The 25,229-nt window shown below is 37.9% G+C and overlaps 2 protein-coding genes across 3 annotated transcripts in view; both read right to left on the minus strand.

The window, feature by feature from the left end:
• LOC139144991 (probable methyltransferase-like protein 24) overlaps window positions 1–1,432 on the minus strand; it is an 11,926-nt gene extending 10,494 nt beyond the window's left edge. Inside the window, exon 1 of the mRNA XM_070715872.1 lies at window positions 1,277–1,432. Coding sequence (XP_070571973.1) covers window positions 1,277–1,343 — 67 coding nt within the window. The 5' untranslated portion in view covers window positions 1,344–1,432. The remainder of the gene's footprint in view (window positions 1–1,276) is intronic.
• A 2,477-nt stretch (window positions 1,433–3,909) lies between these two features.
• On the minus strand, window positions 3,910–14,982 carry LOC139144992 (probable methyltransferase-like protein 24). Of its 2 annotated transcripts, XM_070715873.1 has the most exons (6): window positions 13,911–14,982; window positions 10,047–10,150; window positions 8,207–8,505; window positions 7,182–7,253; window positions 6,004–6,178; window positions 3,910–4,614 (listed from the first exon to the last, which is right to left on the minus strand). In XM_070715873.1, the coding sequence occupies exons 1-6, from the start codon at window positions 13,975–13,977 to the stop codon at window positions 4,297–4,299; spliced, it is 1,035 nt and encodes a 344-aa protein (XP_070571974.1). In that variant the 5' UTR covers window positions 13,978–14,982; the 3' UTR covers window positions 3,910–4,296. The 2 variants fall into 2 exon arrangements, with proteins under 2 accessions (XP_070571974.1, XP_070571976.1); XM_070715875.1 differs by lacking the exon at window positions 7,182–7,253 and having other exon boundaries at window positions 4,167–4,614; window positions 13,911–14,111.
• Between the last annotated feature and the right edge of the window lie 10,247 nt (window positions 14,983–25,229).

The following is a 25,229-nucleotide window of genomic DNA, read 5'->3' on the forward strand; positions in this document are numbered from 1 at the left end:
AAGTGTTTTATCAAGATCAATCGTTTAACTCAATGTTGTTCCTAAAGGGCTGTTTGCGAGTTCAACTACAGTTCAACGTACTTTCTCTTTTTTTCTGTTTTTCCTTAACAAACACGGACGCACATCAAAAGGGATTGAAGGAGCTGATCACAAAATGGGCGACACTATAGCGAGTGGACAACGCCCTTTGGAAACGTCTGCATGATTATGAGAAATGTTTTGTCGTGCCAAGTCCCTAGTTCTATCGGTATATGTAACAGGGAGTGCAATGTCGCAAAAAAACCTAAACATACCCGTTCAAAATTATGACTTACGCTTTTAAACCTTACAGGCCCATCCTAGGCATAAGTGATAAGATATATCGACGCAAAGTCCGCAAAGCTTGGTTCAATATCTTGTTTACTCATAGACTCTGGAGCGAGGTGGTTCACTCCACGATTTAAGGCAACTGCATTTTGTTTCTTTGCTATTTTTCATTTTCACACTTAAATGTCCATCCATGTTTTTTTTCCTCTTTACAAACGTTGTCGAAAACACAAAATTGTTTTATTGGCAGCTCCCAACAGCACCTGTCCCAAGTTCTGCTCGTCAGTCTTATAGCCAATAGATAAAAGTGAAATTCTTAAAGAGTACCAGCAGTTAACTCGCACCTTTTCCGACCCGCCCAGAACAAACTTGCCAGATGCCAACTGCCCCGGAGCCAACTTGTTGGGCGAGGCAACGATAGATTTTTTTCTGCAAACGTATATAGAAATGCCTGCCCTGTGCACTAAAAGGAAGAGTTGGCGATATATTTTCCAAAACGGTGAAAAAGTAGCTGAAGAAATGACCATGTGTCAGTCAGTACGACCGAGGCAAACCTTGGCGTCCATACCGACTGGGACAGAGTATTTTCGAAAAAAAACGGCGATGTCAAGGAAAGGCGATGACTTATTTTTTTAAGGTGAATAAAATACTCAAATTCTGGTTGTGTGAGTCAATGGATCGAAACATTTTTTGTTCCAAATTGATAAAATCATAGACGGCCTCGATTCCACCACACACAGTATTCCATGATTCTACCGCCAATTAATCGATATTTACAGACTAAATCGACAACAGAGGGTTCATAAAATTTTACAACAAATATATTATTACTACGTGTACTTCTCAAACAATGGGCGAGCTGGTATCGGGCGAGTTGGTTTCGGTCACAGTTTCGGTTGAGTTGGAATCGGGCGTGTTGGGTCTGGTGCGTGTTGGAAAAGGTGCGAGTTACATATACATATCAGCTTACCTCGATAGAGAAATCCAATCACCATGAGGAGGGCCAGCAAAGCCGTGAACTTGTCGTATTTCGCCATGCTCTCTACCAACTCACCGTTGACGCTCAAAAGTGATCAAAGAAGGCCACCTGCCCGATGCGCATGCGCATTAACTAATGAAGTTAGCGTTTGTTCACGTTTGTAATGGCAAGATGGCCATTCCCATACAGTTTAATAGCCAATCTGGGTGACAACGTGTGTAAGTGCAAAAAGAGACAGAATTTACTTCCGGGGTGCATTTTTATTCTGGTTATTTAACACGTACATGTCGCAGTTTTGGAGATGAATTCAAAAACACGCTGTCTGTGAATATCAGGCTGTCTAGGAACATTGGAATCTACCAGTAACACTTTCACTCGCCAGAAGTTGAGCGACGTCCGTTCGTTCGATCGCTAGGTCAGTAGAACAAAGCTCGGGAACAAAGGCCAGGGTCAATGGCCTTTATATTCACATTGTTTATAATTTCGAAGCGTTGTGGTGTCTTTTTAGCAAGACGTTGGAAAGCACGTATAGCATATGAAAGTCTCTCCTGTTGAGACCAGCACATATATACCTAAAACGCTATAACCCGTTGTGACCATAGTTAATGCATCAAGCCGGCTATGGTCTTTCGTTGCACCTCAGCATTATCCTATGTGCTCAACATTTGAATGTATTCAAGTTCATGGTTGGTAAACAGCATATTATTAACCCGTATTGTGTTGACACTGTTCGACGAGACGTTTGCTACAGTGACGTCACAAGGGCGTCACGGATACCAAGAACAAAAAGCATCGGCCGCTGACGTAATTAAACTCTACGTGCCACTTTCACTTTTAGAGCGTCACGCCCATCTTAATGACACATTGCATATTGTTATGATAATGGTGTTTTTATCAGTGAATGAACTTTCTGAAGCTGGAAAAAAATATCCAGCTTTAAACTTCTCTCCACGCTTTTTTCGCGAATGAGTTTTAAAAGGATCACAAAAATGTCACCCGCTTTAAACATGACATCCTAAACATGTGTTTCTCGTATACCTCAGATAGCTTTTAGTTTTACGCGCCATAAGTTGATCACATGCACACTCAGTGCTAGGTCAAAGTAGCTAAGGGGTGGATCATTTGATATCCTGGGAGGGGGTCTTGAAGATTGATTAGGTAGCATTTTTTTCTCTGATCCATTGTACCATTATTTTTTCCCACTCTTCCACTTCTGGCTGATTTTTTTTATTGAAATTTTGTGGGAATCTTTTAATCTTTTTATTCGAAAGTCTTCCAGACCCCTCCAGGTTATCAAATGGCCCACCCCTAACTGTCGGCACCAACTAGGATAAGTACACCCTCGTATTTTGCACCTCGCTTATACAACTACGCTGAGCTACACTGATTACACTTGAACAGATAGACGATGTTTGCTCAAGGGTGAACATAGCCAAGAACTAGGACTACAATAAAGAAACACCCGGAATAAATACAAAAAATCCAACATGTTTTGTATTCGACATATATAAAAATATGTTTTGATGAAATCTGGGTACGATCTAAAAATATATGTTTCTGCTATAAATGTTATGAGGTATTTCATGCTATCAGTTTTGCTCATCATGTAGCAAAATTTGGCAACTTCTCTCAAGCTGGTGACATTTCCACAGTTAACGATTATTGAGTTTAACAACTTTTGTGTTGATTTCATATGTTTTGGACAACACGTGATATAGTGTTATTAGTATATATATATATATATATATATATATATATATTATATATATATATATATATATATATATATATATATATATATATATATATATATATACACAACTGAGTTGATCAGGATAATCTAAGATATTACATTTCCACTACAAATTTGTTTCGTATAGGCTGCAGAGCCGCCTACACTCATCGGGTGGCTGTGATCGACTGAGACTTTAGGCGGGAAACGATTTAAACGATTTCTTTTGTTTTGTTTTTGTTGGCACCTGTTTGTTGCAAAAGATGAATAATTAGTGACTGCACAAGAGAAATTTTCTCCTGTGTCTGCAGGTCGATACTAATTCGTTTCTATTGTTGAGGGAGCACATTTCTGGATATCTGAGGAGTATGAATTTCTCGTGGAGGCACAGATTGCATTTTTTTGTGACGTTGGAGTATGGATTGCATTGCTTTATTATTTTCCAGTCAATCCTGTATTCTGTCTGAGCAAGCATGCATCAATTCTAAAATGCGACCCCCCTCAATTATTCATCTGATTACATCGATTAACCCATTGCACCTAAGGCCCTGGGGTGGAAATGACTGCAGTATATTGTGCTTTCAAAGTTTTGTAGTACATAAAACATAACCGTAGCCCGCGGGGGTTATGGAGGGGGCATCTGCCCCCCTGATATTTTGGAAAAGTGCAATTTTTTCGAATACACAAAGATGCTGATCAAATCGTCAATATTTCCGGGACAACTCCCAGCACGCGTGCTTTGAAATGATGATTTCCTAAGTTCAAGTGTTTCCGTACTTACACTGACTTTTCGCTTTTTCTATTGTTGCTGTGGTTTATTTTTACGCTAGGTTAACTGAATCAAGTGTTATTTTTTTTGCTGTGCGCTGAATAAAACATATCAACGATTTGTGGAGTTGCTTTTCCTTTATAACGTACTCTGTAAGTTCTACATACTTTTCGGTCAATTCTGATGTTTTTTGCCATAATTCCATGCAAATATTTAATGTTTAGTAAAAGTCAAACCCCCTGAGTTCCATCAACCCCCTCCTCGTAAAAATTGAATGCTCCCTAAATGAGGATATGCACAATGTTGTACGTTCGCGCACAGTCACGTGTGATCTTTTCCGCTCTCGGACTGAGAAAAAACCCTCAGGCATACATACACACGTCTATGGGCGCATAGTCCGAGAGCGGAAAAGATCACACGTGACTGTGGTTCGCGCCTGAAAGTAGTGAACAATCCTGTCAATTTGGAGCAATGACAGTCTTTGTGTAGAGACAATAGGTCGACCAATTGTTATTGTCCAGCCTTTATAAATTTTGGGTTAATCCAGGATAGGTCGTGGCAACATGGGTGCATGCCGGCGACCTCCCCGAAATTGTCAGGTTTGACTGACTCATTCGGGTGCATTTTCCAAAGCTGGAAGCCGTAGGACCTCATCAACGTTTCCAGGGCTCGGTACAAGTGCCAGCGCCTCTGTTTCGTCTCTCCTACACCCATGTGGAGCTCAAAGGCAAACTGTTTGACGTGATTCAAAATGCCACTTTCCAACATCTGTGGAAACACTTTGTGCTCAGATCCCTCGATGTCCATTTTCAGCATGTCGATGGGCCTCTGCATGTTAAAAGAAAACAGTATTGAGGGCAGGGCTTCCGTCAATTGCAAGGGGTTCTCATTCTATCGAGCACACACGAAAAGCTAGAGATGCATTGCTTGATCTTGGAGGTTTGTAAACAGAACACCAAAAAGATATCTGCACAGTATGACAGATTGTTACATTTTCTCCCAATGCAACGTTGAGATTGACCTGTTCGCATGACAATGAAATGCGAACAAAATTTGATGGGGAGAGAGATGTGGCTGCTCTATCCTTTGCGATAATTAAAATTTGTCGTCTTAAAAGACAAAGCGAAACTCGTATACAGTGTCATTTGTGTTCGTCACAACTAGAAAAAGAGGGCAGGCCATTTTACACGTAACAAAGGATAATTTGCATATTTTTGTTATCAAAATGTATTCTTTCGTATGGTTATAAACAGATAAATAGATCGCTCGAAAAAAAGGAGGGGTGGCCCATCCCCCACCCCAAAATTCTATCTAAGAATACCCTGACTCATTCTGACTACTCGTCCAAAGGTCCAACTGTACAGCAAAATGTACCATGCGCCTTGGTGACAGATATTTGGACTCCAATTTTTACAATGCTTTGTTCGGATGCTGCTTATTTGCGCTCATTATGACACTTCGGTGTGAATGAAGGTTTTTTCACCGGTCTTGGTTTTGTGAAAATCAAAAATTAAATATTTTCAAATAGAGTTAACAAAGGAATAGAGGTGATTTCGAATTTCAAATATCGGTAAATTTTAGAGGAATTTTGTTTCCAGTATCGAATTTGTACAGGGACCCCGAATTTTATTCTTGATTTTGAAAGAGAATGGTTAACGATTTCCTTGAGAACAGTTTACATAAAAGGTGAAATCTTTCTATTTAGATTACCTTCATTGGGATGTAAATCGATAGTTCCTCTATAAAAGAATTAAACATGTTTATTTGCTCAGAATCTATCTGTCGCATGCTCGCAGGGCGACACCAAGCTAAATCAACGGTAGAGAAATCTATCCATCCAGAAAATATTTCTTATGATTTCTCGTTTTGACTGTCGTTGCCATGCCCGTTGTATTTTCTTTTTTGTTTGTTTTTTTACTCATTTGTACCTACGGTATGTTGTTAAATGTACTCTCAAGACAAGATCAAACGATTAATCGTTTTCAAGGTATTTTGTCGAAAGGCTGACTGCACTGGACAGCAATACTGAGAAACTGTTCTTTAAGTGTACGTTTATGACAAACATGCTTCGTTTGAATAATTGTGCTTTGTCTGATGGTAAACAAATTTAGAATCTCCAGATCGGATTGGTCACTGATGAGTTGGAACCTTTCCATACATTCTACAAAATATTAATAATATTTTCAAACTTTCGAACTATTGACAACGTTTACATACGTCTTCGTGGTTTAACATCTTCCTGATGTAATCTGCCGTTCTACATGTCCAATGGTCCTTGTAACGTGACCCATTCCGGGCACGGTGGTCGAAATGTCTTTCTACGTTCTCATGCCAGAGCCCCATGTTGTAAAACCAGTGGTGTTCGCTCCGCTTGTGATCAGACAACCCGATGCTGAAAGTGAAAGACAAAGATTTAAATCATCACTTGATTTAATTAGCTTTGTTGTTGCTTTCATAGTTTCTCTATTTTCGTAGATTTTCAGTCAATTTCCGACTATTGAGCATTGCCTTGTAAACGCTTTTGATCTCACCCCAACTGTAAGGCATCGGTGATGTTACCCATAAAAATAATCGTTATCGAGTAAATCTAAGAAGAAACCCCTTGATTGACAGTGCTATGGTTTTGACGGTCTCCATACACACTGCATTCTCTACTTTCTATGAAACAGTATAGCCTTCGTTACATGTATGCCGTTCGTGTCAACATAGACAGTAGAAGTCTCCCCCCTCTACTGTCTGTGGTGTCAACGACCAGTGAACAACAAGGTAATTGTGCGGGGAGGGGGAGGGGTGAGAGAGCTATGACTAGAACGAAATGTTTGCAAAAATTATTTCAGCCTGGGCTTGCATGCCTTTTGGTAAGCAGCAAATTCGCTACTGAAATGGTTCTATATCCATTCCGTCTATTCCCATACAAATACTTCTTGTAAATCGTAGACTGGTAAATTGAAACGACTTATCGTAATAGATTCGCGTGGAAAGTTATTTCAAAGAAGACCACTATCTTTAATCATATTTTGAGTTGCAGACATTTCGGTTTGTATGGTTTTACATCTCCCGAACACTTGAGCAAACCATTTATTCACCGAGATGCCAAAGCTATAGCTGCGAGGACTATCGTCTTGTAGTTGGCGGGGCGGGTGGGCTTACAATATGTAAATTTATGTAAATTACCTAAATTATAAGTATGCTAGGTTCTAGCCCCCCCCCCCCCCCCCCCCGGCCCTGATAATCGACAAAAGTGCATATCTTGGGTTCTTCAAGTCAGGTCCTAATTTTGTGGAAGGATATTGGAACATATCATTTATATAAGTAAACGACGCTATAACCAGCGATATTCAAAGCCCGACCCTATCCTACCGAGGTGACCTCCCCCCTTGTTTGAATAAACTTACGTGGGATCAAAGCTGTAGACGTCACATCCATACTTAACAGCGTCGTTGTCAAACGACCAATTGTTGGAGATTCTGCAAATCGAAATAAATGTGTCGTGTAGCATTTGATTCGAGTGCACAAGCATTGCAACTTGAAGCTTTTCATATATTTTATAGTATTATTGCTCTGACTGTAAGTTTATTGTTCTATCGCAAAAATTATGTCTAAATACTCGGTGTTCAACTTGTCGACAAAGCCTGCGTATGGTCGAAGCCCCACTAACTGTAAGCTTATCTTTTAGGATTATTTTTATGATTTTACTTTCAAGCTAAAATATAAAGTTTGTGAGAATGGACTAAATTTAGGTGTGTGTGTATACACTTATTATTAACTACCCTTTGGACAGTAATTGTAATTTTGAACAAGATAAAGATTACACTGTTATTAAACGTTTGCCCAAACATTAACTCGCAGCCCCATGCATACGCGGAAAAGCAAAACCCGTGGATACTGTGCATATCTGCACTGAAATCTTCACATAAACTATATAAAGTAGTCAAATGTAATGCACAGGAGTGAATGTTTTCAACTGTGACATTGTATGTGCAGTTTCCTTTGTAATATTACCAATTTTTGAAAATGACGGGAAATCCAAATGACCGTTAAAATTTGAATTTACTTGTCAAAGGTGTCACAAAGGAATGGTTTCCTAATGCAGTAAAAGCCCATGAAAACCAGGAGAGAACAGTAAGATATTTTGAGGTCAACAAATTTCAAAAGTTACAGCTAGTGGGGCTTTAATGTTGTTGAAATTGTTAGATTTCTTGTGCGGACCAGAAAATATGCGTCCACGATAACATATCATATAGTACACAATCAATGTGTTTTGAAGAACAAAATGTACCAGTTTTCCAGGGAAAATAATGAAAATTTCATCAAAAGTTATAGCTTGTGTCTCCATCGTCTGCCGTGTTCTTTCGTAACAGCTTCACTCGCTATTTTTGCATGAGCATCGTAGACAGGGATGTGCCTGTGAATAACTTACCCAATGGAATAGACAATACAACTTTGCGGCGTTACTTCAACATCCAAGCACAAATCCCAACCTCCGTCTTTAGGTGGGGCGTGACCCATGTGGATTTCCTTCTTACATGTGTACGTCGGTGTTAGAGCATATTTGAACATCGCCGCGGCTATCTGCTCCGTAGTGATTATGTCATACATTTCGTCGAAAAGATCTTCGGGAGGGATCCTGATGGTCTCGTTTTTGACGATCACTTTCTCAACTATTTTCTCCACCACCTTCTCCACTATTTTCGTTTTGGGGCTGGCGTCTGCTTTTACCTATGCGATAATGTGAAAGTCGCAGCTGAGATAATGGAAGAGCTCGCAACAAAAGACCATCGTTGTTATTGGTCATAGCCTAGAACAGCCTTCTAAGGTCAAACTGCAGTACAACGGGCAATCGTGGAGCTCCCCGTTATAAGACGTGACTAGACTTTGTTCAACTTTGTGAATAAAATACGTCTTGATCATTTGAAATAGCCTGTCATGTATATCTTTTTGTATTTCCAGTTGAGTTTAATGGTCGTTTATATTACCAGTATTGTGGGAGCTAATCCAAATGGTGTCTACCCAATAGGGCTGATGAACAAGTCATTTCGGATACATTTCCAGTATAATTCCGTCTACCTGTATGTCGATTGTTCACCGCACTCAAACATTTCCACGCAGGTGATCACGCCTCGAAAGTGAAAGATTTAAACTTTTGCTCAAACTTTCCTCAATAAAACGTTCAACCATATTCTTACCAAATCAACGATGAAAATCAGGGGTCACGGTAAAAAGTTTTGGACAAGAGAAACAAATTATCTAACATTTACCGAGATTTGAAATATATATTTCAAATTTCAGGTATTTGGCACTATTGATGCAACAGCTACTGTAACAGTCTTTTATAACTGGCTGCATAATATTTCCTTTTTCTTTTTAGCATTTTGGACATGCAAACAGGGATATCAGGGATAGCTGTACTGATGAGTACCTCCCCCCCCCAAAAAAAAAAAGCCATGACGCGCAGATTCTAAAATGATGCGCGCGGTGACCAGAAACGATCTTTTTTGGGGGCCTGATGGTATTCCGGAAAATGTACATGCTCTTCTACCTCTGAAGAACAATGATGTCAATTCTTGCACGCAAAAAAAGAGACAAGGTTGATACTACTGCTGCCACGCTTTCGGAAAGATGTAGGATCTGGTCCGTCCTTATTTGGACGTTGTTCAACTGACAACAGAAAACTTTCGGCCGTTCATCTGTTGAACACACACACGTACGCGATGTGTACACCTGTATACCGTAAAATCGCGGTTTTAGTCCAATGACTTTGTGGTGTCTGGAAACCATGTTATGTAACTTCCATTTCATGTTCAGGTATTGTTATCTGAAGGTTTTATTGCCGAGAATAATGTCACGTTGCCGAGTATCATAATTGACTTAGCTTATTGTAAAACCGTACCTTTTAAAGAGAGACTTACACACAAGGCCTCGTCCATCATGTCAAAGGTCAATTATATTATTTGCAGTTCTAGCTAGTGTCTAGTTTGATCACCTGACAATAACTTTTTTTACATCACTGATGAATTTTAGAAATCGCTTTTTGCAAAGCAATACGGTAAAGAATGGAGATGTAGTTTATCTTTGCTCAGCAACTCCCTTTTAAATATTTAAGAAAATTCATTCTGCATGAAAACACTGTCAGTCTCTTTAATACTTAAAAATACTTAATTGCAAAAGTAGAGAGCCTCAAAATTTGGATAACTTCCTGTAAACCACACCCTTCCAAGATCCAATGAGTGTCCATTCTTAATATGATGAAGGTTTCTCACCTCTTTTGACTTCTCAGCGTCTAACGTGCTTACCACGGATCTCTGCTGCGATTTTTTCGTTTGGCGGATGACCGTCTGGATTTTAGACTCCCTTGGGTAAAATTCTGTGTAGGAAAAATTTGTCATATGAGATGATACCACTGTTCGAAGAGTGGAAACTGTCAGCCAATATAAGTTTAATCCTTCCAAGCATTCTGTTCAATATCAGTGTTATACACATTCGTAAAGTATGTATGTATGTATGTATGTATGTATGTATGTATGTATGTATGTATACATCTATCTATCTATCTATCTATCTATCTATCTATGCATATACATATATGTATGCATATACATATATGTATGTATGCAAATAAACATATACACACACGCTTGAGCGCACACACACATACACATACACGCACTCAAATATATAAGAATGTCAGTTTGCGTTTTCTATTTACATACTCATAAATGTAATACATAGGTATATGCATAGATGGACTGGACTCTGTAAGGGACGGCGAAATCAAGCAATCGCTAAGGTAAGAGTATGGGAAATTTCGGAGACAAATTTCGAACTATAAACTCTATGGGATTAAATGAAAACAAAGGTTGGCAAAACCAGTCGGGCTATGACGTGACGTACTATGAGAGGAAAGAGACGTTGACTGATCGGCCTACTCCCAAGGCGAGGTCAACATGCGGAAGATGCTTACGATTACAAGTATGTTGTTTGAAATTGAATAAGAAGCCTTGTGGAAAATTTTATTCAATATCGAGGGTCGGTGAGGGAACCCCTTCAATGTATAACATTTTTTTTGACAAGTCATAAACATGTTTCAGTCATAAAAAAGTAATAGTGGGCATTTTGGTATCCTGCGCAGGCTTTATGAACAAGTTTAATAATTAGTGTCCAACGCTTTTGGAGTGAGAAAGAAACTGAAGCAGAGGCATATTGAATAATACCAGTAAAATGTCAAACTGAAATACTGCATGGGATCGTGTAAAACTAAAGGAATAGTCTGAGCTATCATATTCATTATAACGAAGTCTACAGGAGATCAGATTTTATAAATATTGTGCGCTTGAAGGGCTGGGTAAAAATTGAAAAGTTCAAAAGTAGCGCCGAAAATTAAACTCTGCTCAAAGGTTGCCAGGGACCCCTATGACCGATGTAAACACTGTATCTAGGGTAGGTTGGCGATTGATGATTTTTGTTAACAATGAATATCGTAAAAATTAATGTTACAGCTATGTTGACTTGATGCATCTAGATATCATGCATGAAATACATTGTTTGTAAACAAGAAAGTCGCACACGCGCAGTTCCGACGACTGCCTGCCTTTAAGATCAATCGTTTAACTCAATGTTGTTACCGAAAGGCTGTGTGTGAGTTCAACGTCAGTTCAACGTACTTTCTTTTTTTCTGTTTTCTTTAAAAAACACGGGCGCACATCCAAATGGATTGAAGGCGCTGATCAGAAAGTGGGATTCATTTTAGCGAGTGGACAACGGCCTTCGAAAATATCTGAACGATTATGAGTGATATTTTATCGTGCCCAGTCCCTGGCTGTATCGGTGTCTGTAACTGAGAGTACAATCAATACCATAATAGTAAAGCATACCCATTCAAAAGTATCTAGTGGTGCGGCATGGCAAATCCATTGTGCATTTTTGCACCAAATTTGGCTCAGATGTGTCTTATTATGTGTTGAACAAATTCAGATACCGAGCCACTGAAAATCTCTTAAAGCGTTGCCATGGCAGCCATTTTTCAAAATGGCCGCCAGACAAGGTATTTCTCACCTAGTAAATGTCAACTGCACAACGCGTTGAGTAATTTTGGGTTGAATATTTTCAATTAGAAAATATGGGAAGAGTAATTTACAATTTTTTTTTCAACTTTTCTTAATCGTCTGACTTGTTAACGGGTAAATACAGACAAAAACACAATTCTTATGCATAAAATGCACAGTATTAGATCCTATCAAAGGACGACACTATGTCAGCAGTCAAGATATATTAAGCCATGGGCTAGAGGGGTACATGCACCTCTAGGATATCAAACTGTATTTATAGAAGCCTTGGGATCTGTAGAATACGAAATAAAATTTTAACAGAAAAAAGGGATGCAATAACTGTTATATTTGTGTTTTGAAGAGTACCACAAAATCACTATTTTGCGCATACCCACGTGCATTTGTCTTGTTGTACTACTACATGTCAGTCATCTGCTAAGCTTTTTTAACATAACCTGACTTTTTGGGTATCATTAGAATGGAAATTTATTCGTCTTTAAAATGACATATGTAATGTGCAATATGTTCCATAGATTTTTTTATGAAATAGAACCAAAACTTACCCGATACCCCGAAGTTTGCCATGCAAATTATAGCTAATGTCAAATTACACCAATGTTTTACCTTGGCATAATACAAAAAGGCAATGTTTTGTATGATATCTGTTTTATTTGCTACAGGGACATGTTTATCATGTGAAATAGACTTTTGACAGAAAAAAATATTGAGATGTTATAGCTCTACCGTTCATATTTTGAAGAGTACCACAAAATCATAGTATTGTCAACTCTAATGCGTTTTCGTTAAACCCGTCTTCTTGTAGGTCATCTGCTGAGCTCAATGTTTAACATAACATGGCTTATAGGGTAACATTTGAAAGTAATTGTATTCTTCTTTCAGCTGACATATTGTAATTTGCAATATTTTCCACAGTTTTTATAAAATATGTCCAAAACTTATCCCATACCAAAACTTTACATTGCAAATTACTGTCACTGCTTATCTCAAATTCTACCAATTTGTACCTAGACATAGTACAAAGGGCAATGCTTTGCATGAAATATGTTTTATTTGCTACAGGAATACGTCAAAATATGAAATAGACTTTTAACAGCAATACTATTTGGATGCAATGGCTGTTACAGTCATGTTTAAAGGGTACCTTAAAGTCAAAGTATCGCGAATATTTGTTAAGCGCGTCTCCTTGTAAGTCATCTGCTTAGCTTATATTTTAACATAACATGGTTTATGGGGTAACATTGGAAAGTAATTTTATTCTTCGTAAGATGACAAACTGTAATATGCAATATCTTCCATTGTTTTTATAAAATATGACCAAAACTTAGCCATACTCCAAACTTTTTTGAAAATTAATGTCACTGCTTATCTCAAATTATACAACCCTTTTACCTAGTCATATAATAATAGGCACTGCCATGTATGAAATATATTTCATTTACTACCGGGACGCGTCATAAATATGAAATAGACTTTTAACAGAAAACATATTGGAATGCAATAGCTATTACAGCCATGTTTTGAAGGGTATTGTAAAATCATGATTTTGAGACTCTTGTTAAACCAGTCTTCTGCTGAGCCAAATCTCTGAGGTTTATGTTTCAATCTTGACTAGAGTGTTACTATTTGTATAAGAAGGAATACATCACATTTGATCAGATAATTGGCCACCCAACACTACCTTCCTTAGGTCTTGGGTGTACGTGTCAAGTGGATAACCAAAATATGATTGGCAATTGTCTAGGATTGTCGTTTAAACTTGTCTCCGCCTATGTAAACACCATGGAAAGGAATAAAATATTCGCCGGTTGACTAGCCATGCAAAAGCCGGTTGACTAGCCATGTGTTTGACTGGGAGGAGAACTCCACGAATGCGAGAACCTGGGATTGAAAAGTGTGGCTTTAAATGTCCATCCATGTTCTTTACAGTTTACAAACATTGTGGGAAACTCAAAATTGTTTCAAGCTAACAGTGTTTCGTTGGCAACTTTCAACAACACCGGTCCCAAGTTCTGCTCGTCGGTCTTATAGCTAATCTATAAATCTCAAATATAAGCTTACCTCGGTAGAGAAATCCAATCACCATGAGGAGGGCCAGTAAAGCCATGAACTTGTCGTATCTCGCCATGGTGCTCTAAGTGATCAATGAAGGCTACCTGTCCGATGCGCATGCGCATTAAGTATTTAAGTCATCGTTTTTTTTACAAGCATGGATATCGTCAGAACGATAAAGGTTCCCCTATTACGATATAGTCAGCCAATATGGTTCATCCATGGCCAGAAGTCGGGATTTTTTCATTTTAGACATTTTTACATTTTATTAGTGCGTGTTTGACATGTTAGGTCGGAACTAACGTGAACAAAAAAGCCAAATGTGCAAACCTATCGTGTATCGTGCAGACCCAACATATCCGCATCTATCGTTTCTAAAATGTCTAACGTGTATCTTAGGTCGGAACTAATGTGCCTAAAATGCCAAACGTGCAAACCTATCGTGTCATCGTGCAGACCTAACGTGCAAGGACCTATGTCTAACATGTATATCATTTTAGGGCGTAAAGATAAGTCCTATTCTATCATGCCAATCGTGCAAACCTATCGTGTATCGTGCACACCCAACATGTATGAACCTATCGTGTCTAAAGTGTCTAACGTGATATGTCATGACTTTACGATTGGCATATGGTACCATTCGACTTATCTGAACATGCACGTTAGACATTTTAGACACGTTAGGTCCGTACACGTTAGGTCGGCACGTTACACGATAAGTTTGCACGATTTTCATGACAGTTTTTGACTGATGCTCGTAAGACATTTTAGACACTTTAGCTCATAGACTCGAGAGAAAAACGGGACAGGCAACTGCGATAGAGAACAACGGGTCTATGGGATTAGCAGTGTGCGATCTATCTTGGAATAATTAAGAGGTGTTAATGGGTCGGGGACGGAATGAAGATGGACCCTATCGACTGCACAACGTCCGGTTCATAGACACGTGCATGCGGCTATACGGTAATAATGTTTTCGGATTACAAGTTATTCCGGATTACCCGCAAGTCCATTTTTAGAAAGAAAAGTGTTACAACTATTTTGAGAAGAATTCGCGAAAATGGTTTTAAAGTACTTTTTACATATTGGTAGCGAGATTCGATGCAACTACAAGTCTGCAGGGAGTTAGTATGTTGCTATAAAGTGACAAAGTTTTGAATAGAAATCCGAAACACATATCGCTGCAGTTCCAGACTTGACAGCAGTTGACATCACAGAGTTGTTTACATTCCGCAATTGTCCGTGTATCTCCGAATTTTCCCTCGTTTTTGCAGTTTTTTAACCCTCGGAATATTTTCTGTGCGAGTAGTGCTCCGTGATTCGGTAAAGTATGTATGTTAACTACTGAAATGTTGTTGTTTGAAAACTGTGAACGGCCAAATTTACGAGGACAGCGTTCAGCTTTGTGTATTATGCATGTCTACCTTACCGCTTCTGACTCCACCAACCGTTGGAGAGTCCCAATTTATCGCAAAGTTTCTCCTGACAGCGAAAGTCAGTGTTACAAATACATTTTCTAGTACTTTGCGAATGTACACATGTGTAGCTTATCCGAACTTTGGTGTTTCTTTAGGCTAAAACAGTACCAAAATGTTAGAGGTCGTGTATTTGAGCTCCGATGGAGTAGTCTTTTTTTATGTACCCTGATTTTCGTCTAATGTTGGGTGACAATGAAATAAAGGTCAGATTTTCGTTTCGCAGGACTGGGGAAGTGTAGAGCTGTCTAACTTGTAAATGTTTGTTGTTATTGGAGATTTTTATGGTACGGAATGTAAACTTATATTGTCGATACCTAGCAAGAGTTTTCTGCAGCGTCTATGGCTAAATGTACACTGTTTTTATCGTCTGTTAGCTCCGTAAACCTTAGATCGGCACGTTATACCATAGACCCTCGAGAAAAACGGGACAAGCAACTGCTGAGGTTTCTTTGTGCGATCTATCTTGGAATATATTAAAGTTTATTTACCAAGCGGTCCCTGACAACAATACTTCGTACTTAACACTGAATCTCATTAACGATCAAACTGATGTTCTGAATATGTACACTTTGCTCTTGCATGGCACGTTCCGAGTAATGACACAGAGAATTTGAGGGGTTTTTTGATACTAGTCATGGTGAATGTTCTGGTAACGATGAAGATCACATTTCCGATTCTAGCCGAAGCCAATGGGAAAAAAACAGACGATAAAAACAGTGTACATTTAGCCATAGACGCTGCAGAAAACTCTTGCTAGGTATCGACAATATAAGTTTACATTCCGTACCATAAAAATCTCCAATAACAACAAACATTTACAAGTTAGACAGCTCTACACTTCCCCAGTCCTGCGAAACGAAAATCTGACCTTTTTCATCTGTCACGCAATATTAGACGAAAATCAGGGTACATAAAAATTACCGTCAAGGACAGTGTGCTCACATTCGGTTTGAATTTGTAAATTCAAGAAATATTTAAACCAGAAAAACAAGAATGACAAAAGCAAATAAGGTCTGCAACTTAGGTACATTGTACCGGTACATGTATTGGAGGTCATCTTTAGGAACATGCATATCAACTTCTATAGCAAGGGGACAAGCAGATCCTACATACATAAGCAAATACCAACAAAAAAATTAGCCAGAGAAGCTTGACAAAAAGAAAAGGTGGGAGAGTGGGGGAAAAATAAAGAGTGGGAAAAAGTGTACAAGGGATCTGGTAAAAAGTTAGGCAACCTTATCAATCTTCTATCCCCTACCTCCTCCTGAATATCAAATGTTCCACCCCTTACATAAGACCAGCTGGCATGGCAGGAAATGTATTTAAAACCTTGGGAATGTTTTAATTAATGCTATGAGTGCTATCATTCGAATGTGAACAGCACTTAAATCAGTTACAGATAGTGAAATGCCTTCCACTGTGGGGGGGGGGGGAGATTACGACATCTGGAATTATCCTGGATCCAAATTTCTCATCAGTTCTTGTGTGTCTTACATGCAAAAGTTGCAAAAATTGGTTAGCAATGAAAAAATTTTCCTCAGCTTTGTTTTCTGGATCAAATTTTACCACAAATTTGTATTAAATATGACAAAATTATGTTCACAGCCTTCAAAACTCTCTCACAACATATCCTGGGTTGGTGTAGGTCATTTAAGGTCACAAAAGAAAATTACCTAAAATATAAAAAGTTTGGGTTTCCAAACACTTTGAGCAGAATATTTATCTCATAACATCCCTTGGGACTTTTGTACCAAATTACAAAGCTATCAGAGAAATAATTTTGAGAACAAGTTTTCTTGACCAAAAATGACAAAATTGTCTTAAAAATACAAATTTGTATATTTCAGGACAATTTCCACATATCTAACTATTGTCATCTCTGGACATCTGTACACCAAATATAAAAGCTGTCTGTCCATGGGCTTTAAAAAGCATATATCTTTTAAAATTTTTGGACCAAAAATGACAAAAAGTGCCCCAAAACACTAATATTTCCAATTTTGTCGTAATTTCAACAATTAGAAGGGCAACATCCTTGCAAACATCCAATCCAAATTTGAGAGCAATTGGGCTAACGGTTTCAGAGAAGAAGAAATTTTACTTAAAATGAGAAAAGTAACCAAAACATTCAGCAAAAACACAAAATTCAAGATATGTTCACAATATTCATTACTGTGATTTTACAACTTATACGGACACCAAACTTGCTAATTACCCAGCAACTTCTCTGATGATGTTGAGACTTTGATCAGTAATTACCGAAGCACTTCGGTAAATCACCTCAAACTTGATACTTGATCTGGCTGCATGAGTGCTCCATGGGGTACACAATGTGTATACAAAGTCACTGATAAGTATCATACTAGTGCCATAAACTAATTTGTGACCAGGGGTTGGCATTCCACTGAACAACTTTCCTCAGTAAAACCAACATATGTACGTGTGTGCTGTTCATCCATGTTACATGAAAAACTCAACTACGGAGAGGTTAGAAGAGTATAATGGGTCGTTAGAGTTTGTTAAATTACTTTTCAGTGCAGCAAAACTATTACTTATATTAAAACAAGGGGATATTGGAATTCCTATTACAGTATTGTGAGGAAAATCCTACGTTATCCAGTTTATTTATAATCATATGACCCTCCGTCTCCGTCACCTAAATAGAATAGTCCCACTCCGCGCATCCGCCATTGGTTTTCCTCCTCTAAAACCTGCAGTTTAATAAATTTGTTTGAAGCAATTATGCTTTCATCTGTCAAGAGTTTTTACCGGTGACTATTACAACTTTCACTGCCAGTTGTTGTTTTCATAAGATGCAGACCATTTGATACGGAGGTACGTTGAGTTGCTTTTAGTCCAGGCAATGCAGATGCCACTTCACAGTTGACACTGTGCTGTTGATCGGCAAAGTACAAGACGTCTTTGTTTCACTTTTTTTTATTTTAAGATATGATTCATGAGAAAATTTTACCAAATGTCACTGATTGTATTTTCAATTTCATTTGATGCAGGGATATGAAATACTGTGTCAGTTTAGCTCGGAATCATTGCAGAGTTTTGCTGCCTCTTGGCAATGGTTGTTTATCAGCATAAATGTGATCGAGGTATGCCAGTTCATGGAGATACAGAGATTGAAAATCTTTCCTGTAATATTCTAGCTTCCTTCACAATTTCTCCAGGTGTAAGTCGATTTAGGAAGGTGATTGAAAGTTTGAGTGGTGTTCAATAATTGTGCCTAAATCAGCAGGAATTGAGCGGAAAAAGTATTTAAGTAGGACTGTTCAATCAGATATGATGTCCATTGAAGTTACAGAAATATTTTGGTACAGTGGGCAGGTTTACTGCATTGCAAGTTGTATTTGTTTTGTGCCATTTTCATCACTTTCTTCAGCAATTTTTTGTATGGGTACACTGTTGAATACTTCGAGTGCAAACTCAATACCCAAATAGGTTTATGCTATCACTGTATGCACTGTGGCTGTCAGCGTCTGTGTTTACACTCTGCCACCCATGGAGTTACTGCAGCCAGATCAAGTATCAAGTTTGAGGTGAATTACCTAAGTGCTTTGGTAATTACTGATCAAAGTCTCAATATCATAAGCGAAGTTGCTGGGTAATTAGCAAGTTTGGTGTCCGGATAAGTCGTAAAACCACAGTAAACTGATTTTGATCAACCTTAGGAACCTGTATACCAAATATCAAAGCTATCAGATTAGTAATTTTTCAATAAAAAAAGTTTTGACCAAAAATTTGGAAAATTGCCCCAAAATTACAAATATTAAAATTTCAATTCAATTTGTATACACTTGACTGAGGTCATCCTGAGGAACATGTATACCAACTTTCAAAGCAATCAGAATAGTGGTTTCAGAGAAAAACATTTTTTGACTAAAAACTGAAAAAATTACCCTAATAATAGAAACATGCAAATTTCATCCCAAATTTTAAACACCTACTTTAGAATGCCTAAAGGAACCTGCACACCAAGTTTCAACCCAATCTGACCAACGCTTACAGAGTTTTAGCAATTTGCAGGGTTTTTCCTTTTTAGCCCTCATTTGCATATTTTTGGCACAGACATGTTCATTTGAACAAATTCACATCTCCACCCCTAGGTGCACCTGTACACCAAATACTAAGACAGTAGGTGCTGCGGTTTAGCTGTTTTTGACGTGGACGGACATACATACATACATACATACATGCATACATACATACATACTTACGTACATACATACATACAGACATGCAAATGAACTGATTCAGCTTATACGATTACCTCACATTGGTATACCAGATGTGAGCTAAAAATGACTACTCCATCGGAGCTCAAATACACGACCTCTAACATTTTGGTACTGTTTTAGCCTAAAGCAACACCAAAGTTCGGATAAGCTACACATGTGTACATCCGCAAAGTACTAGAAAATATATTTGTAACACTGACTTTCGCTGTCAGGAGAAACTTTGCGATAAATTGGGACTCTCCAACGGTTGGTGGAGTCAGAAGCGGTAAGGTAGACATGCATTCACACAAAGCTGAACGCTGTCCTCGTAAATTTGGCCGTTCACAGTTTTCAAACAACAACATTTCAGTAGTTAACATACATACTTTACCGAATCACGGAGCACTCCTCGCACAGAAAATATTCCGAGGGTTAAAAAACTGCAAAAACGAGGGAAAATTCGGAGATACACGGACAATTGCGGAATGTAAACAACTCTGTGACGTCAACTGCTGTCAAGTCTGGAACTGCAGCGATATGTGTTTCGGATTTCTATTCAAAACTTTGTCACTTTATAGCAACATACTAACTCCCTGCAGACTTGTAGTTGCATCGAATCTCGCTACCAATATGTAAAAAGCACTTTAAAACCATTAAAACCATTTTAACGAATTCTTCTCAAAATAGTTGTAACACTTTTCTTTCTAAAAATGAACTTGCGGGTAATCCGGAATAACTTGTAATCCGAAAACATTATTACCGTACAGCCGCATGCACGTGTCTATGAACCGGACGTTGTGCAGTCGATAGGGTCCATCTTCATTCCGTCCCCGACCCATTAACACCTCTTAATTATTCCAAGATAGATCGCACACTGCTAATCCCATAGACCCGTTGTTCTCTATCGCAGTTGCCTGTCCCGTTTTTCTCGAGAGTCTATGAGCTAACGTGTCTTAAATGTCTAACGTGTATGTCATTTTAGGTTCTCCATGAGTCAAAATCTATCATGCCAATCGTGCACACCTATCTTGTGTATCGTGCCACTACCTAAGGGACGATTCAGAATTAACTTCCAGGGGGGGGGGGTGGAGGATTTTCAGGGGGGGCCACCCATTTTTCCCAAGAAAATTTAGGGGGGGCCAGACAAAATACCACAATCTTTTAGGGGGGGCCAAGAAAAAAACATCAATTCAATATTTGCCCAGAATTTCTGATCTCTACAAAGAGAACCATAGACGCTACCTGGGTGACAGATAAACTCAACATGTTTAGTTAAACTCCTTTAGCTGCCAAATTCGGTAATATTCACAGTGGTTTGTTTTATGCATCTACTGCAGTATCTTGTTCTCCTCCCTGAAGCGTTATGAAATGTCCAGTATTTAGCATGTCAATACAAACCAAAGTGAACAGTCAGAGGTTGTTTTTGTTGAAAAGAGATCTCAGATCAAGTCCAGACTAGAATTCATTTATCAACAATAACAATGGTCATTTATGTTCACACTGGTATGTTGCTGAATACAGCATTGGGTGTTCTATGTAGTGATAGAATAACAAACAAATGCTGATACACAGAGATGAACATTGAACAAATGCTAAAAATTACAGCAAATGTCTTTTTAAGGTTGGGTTTACCTTGTAGCTTGTAAAGCAGTTGAAAGTTGCATGATAAAGAAGTGTTAATTTATGCAAATGTATGCAAATCACCCGATTTCTTGGCTTCTTTTGCCTCCCAATTTCAAAATTTCCAAAGAATTTAACTCCACTCCGGCTGGGTCAAATTTTCTGAAATTTCACATTATGTTTTTTAAATGCTATATAAAACAACAACTATCAATTGGTTTTGTTTGGCAATAAAGCTCTTACATTTTTAATAAGAGGCATTTTGAATAAGAGGCATTTTAATTTTGCTGATCATGATTTTAATCAATTATTAGAGTGTCAGTCTTTAAACCCCTACAATTTTAAAATGAGGATGGATAATGCCAATAAAATTGTTGTTTTTTTTCTACATGAATACTCTCCTTTCAAGTGAATATTACATTTCAGAAAATACTGTCTATTTTTTGACTTAAATTAATTTTTATCATTAATACAAAAATTGAGGTTTTTTACCCCAAATATACACCCACTTCATCCTTTGAGTAAACTACTGCTACTGCTACTCTCTCTTTTCTGCTCCTTTTTTCTATGTTTCATTCTCATCAATTTTACCCTTTCTAAATTTTTTAAATGTTCTACATAACTTTTTACAGTGCTTACATCTACTATAAACTTTTTTGAAAATAAATTTATGGCCGTCTCATCTTCAAGGTGCTTTTCAGCGAATAGTTTTTAATGTTGAAAATAAAAATATTATGTATTACTGTCAAAAATATATGGTGAAAAATTTACAAAAGGGTTGATTTTCCAATAATCCTGTATGTGCATCCAGAAGATCATGTGGCACTGCGTCAATGCTATGGTGTCGGATTGTTGAAATATTGTGTACACATGAAATTTGCTGTAGTCCAAGAAGTGATCTCAGTGTGTATGAGGCTAGGAGAAATGTGGATAGGCTTACACATTGTGTATTGATGCTAATACTTTTGTGTCCCATTCATTCTGATATATGTATAATCAAAGATTTCACGGCTGGCAGAAAAGGCAAAAAAACAAATTAACATGTATTGTTTCGTGTCATCTGAAAACATGCGCATCATGACTATTTTAAAATTAAAGTTTGTTAAAAAAATTTGAAATATGAATGCTCTGTCAATTTTGAAAAATACTGCTGACAAAATGTGAATTTTGACTTACACAGGGTTATCTGCATTTTAATATGAACATTGGATTGTGAATGGAATGAGCAGAATAACATGTGAATTCATGTTTTGGATAAGGTGTTTTGTCCAAGAAATGTTCTAAAATATTCCTCAGCATTGTTGCTTTCAGTGGCAGCTACTTGGTTTTATGACAACCAAATTAGAAAAAAAGAGAAAATTAAAAACAAGTTTGCTTTCACCAATTTTAATTCCTAATGTTTAAAACTTTCACCGTGAGTCTGCAAATATTCAGTATCATCAAATGAAAATGTATGCTGAACGTGTGCATGTACATGTACATCTCACTTTCCAGAAATATCTGGATATCTGCAAATGATGTACCATTAAACTTCAAGATATATCACTTTGCCAATTATCTGCTCCTCTGATTTTCTGTTCACCATTTTTAACTGACATCTTTGCTTGTCTTTGTGTGCATCATATGTATCAGTGAGACATAACAAAAAAGTATTAATATTTAGTAATTAACTTTTCTTCAGAAATTTACAACCAGATATGTTTATTGCTACCCTTTCCAAAAGTGTGCCACTTGCAGTCCCTGCAAATCATTCTTTTTATGGTCACATAACCCTGAAATGATTTGTTATATCATCGATTAAATGTCCACTACAGTTCCTGCAACTTGTTAGACTGGATATGTCTATAATGTATAAGCATGCATGTATATATTAGGGGGGGGCCATGGAAAAAAAACAGGAAAGATGAGGGGGGGCCATAGATTTTTTCTATAATTTACTAGGGGGGGCCATGGAAAAAAATCACCGAGAAAATAGAAAATCCTCCACCCTCCCCCTGGAAGTAAATTCTGAATCGTCCCTAACGTGTACAGAGCTATCGTGTCTAAAATGTCTAACGTGCATGTCATTTTAGGTTCTCAACATCAGTCAAAAACTATCATGCCAATCGTGCAAACTTATCGTGTAACCACAGGGAACTTAGTAATCTTATTGTTGTTGTTGTTGTTGTTGTTGTTGTTGTTGTTGTTGTTGTTGATGGTGATGATGATGATGATGATGACGATAATAAAAAATATTAAAAAACAATGTCTCATTCCTTGCTGTTGTTTGACGATGTTGTAGATAATTGTAAAAGAAAACTGTAATCGTGACCAAAAAACGACGTAGGTCGCCCAACGTCACTCCCGTCCTATTATACAACCGGACGGGAGTGACGTTGGGCGACCTACGTCGTTTTTTGGTCACGATTACAGTTTTCTTTTACAATTATCTACAACATCGACAAACAACAGCAAGGAATGAGACATTGTTTTTTAATATTTTTTATTATCGTCATCATCATCATCACCAACAACAACAACAACAACAACAACAACAAGATTACTAAGTTCCCTGTGGTGTAACGTGCACACCTAACGTGTACGGACCTAACGTGACTAAGATGTCTAACGTGTATGTCATTTTAGGTTCTCAAAATGAGTCAAAATCTATTATGCCAATCGTGCAAACCTATCTTGTATCGTGCACACCTAACGTGTACGGACCTAACGTGGAGAGATAATTTTATGACGGAAATGTTGACAGTCCGTGTTAATGCATGGAAATAATATGCTACGTGATAGGCATTTATATGTTTATATTATAATTTCAAATTATTTTAGATATTCTTCGTCTGCCTTACCTCGCTTCTTTCCTTATGTTATCGACAAACTTTTTGATTTTTAGAAATCTCTGGTATTTATCCTCATTTCACTGTGGTATAACCATCTAGCTGTCTGTTTAATTCATCAGTTGTCCCCCCTGTATCATAACTACTGCGTCAGTGTCATTGCAAACATTCGAATTTTCAGTTATTGTCGTTCATTTTCTAACATTTCCAGTTTTGTTCCAATTCTCTAGTGATTGATCATCGGATGTTGCCATCTTTTCGTCTAATTTCATTTTTACTTTTCGTCAAAAAATCGAATCTAAAATAAAAATATTCTTACTGGTTAACTTCGGACTACATTTGTCTACACAAATAACATATGCAAAGTAAAGCAGTTAAAATAATACTGATATTGACAGAAGTGCAAACATATTTGCTAACCATGAATAGCCAGAGACCGACTCAAGTTCTTTATAGATAACGCGAGTTAAAACTGTAAAACAGGACATAATTAAACCCTCCTACAATCCTATTTTCAGTCTTTAAGCCTAATATGTACATACTATAATATGTACATATTATTTTTTGTGTGTATATAATATTTTAGATCATGTAGGCAGAAAAGTTCCAGAAACTATTAAACACTGATGTAGACGTTTAAAACCCTATTGCTATTGCATTATTTCAGATCGATTGCCTTTCGTAAGAAGGAAAATAAATTTGTGCTCTTCGTTTGTGGAATTCTCTACCGTCACAGCTTCATGCACTTCTATCGCTGGTTGAATTCTTTCGCTGGCCGATTTTTGCGTAGGCCAGCGGTGCGAAAATAATGCTCTGGTCGCGAGAATGCGGTAAACCGGCTGTTTTAATATAGTGCAATGGTGTCCCTCGTGTTTTTCAGGCTCGTGTTCAGAGCAATAGTATGGAAGACCGGTCACGACATGCGACATGCGACCTGCGACTTCAAACTGCGACCTGCGTCCCGCGAGTTTGAAACATGCGACCTGCGACTTCGGCATTTAGACCTACGTGTAACCTGCGACTTCACAACAGCGACCTGCGTGTTTGTCAAACTGCGACCTGCGACTTCACAACTGCGACATGCGACAACAACACGTAACGTTTCATGGTGTTTTCCTCAGTATTAGATTGGAGGCGTCTTGCGTGAACTTTAATCCTTTGAGCGCCAAAGTCTAT

This window comes from Ptychodera flava, chromosome 12 (assembly GCF_041260155.1).
Source record: "Ptychodera flava strain L36383 chromosome 12, AS_Pfla_20210202, whole genome shotgun sequence".
Classification (NCBI taxonomy): domain Eukaryota; kingdom Metazoa; phylum Hemichordata; class Enteropneusta; family Ptychoderidae; genus Ptychodera; species Ptychodera flava.

Excerpts from the sequence above, each read along its gene's own strand:
- LOC139144992 (XM_070715873.1), bottom strand. The coding sequence starts at position 13,977 with ATGGCGAGATACGACAAGTTCATGGCTTTACTGGCCCTCCTCATGGTG. Across the intron at positions 7,254-8,206 it reads TGTATTGTCTATTCCATTGG|AATCTCCAACAATTGGTCGT; the intron begins GTAAGTTATTCA and ends TTCGATTTGCAG. Across the intron at positions 6,179-7,181 it reads GTCTACAGCTTTGATCCCAC|CATCGGGTTGTCTGATCACA; the intron begins GTAAGTTTATTC and ends TTTCACTTTCAG.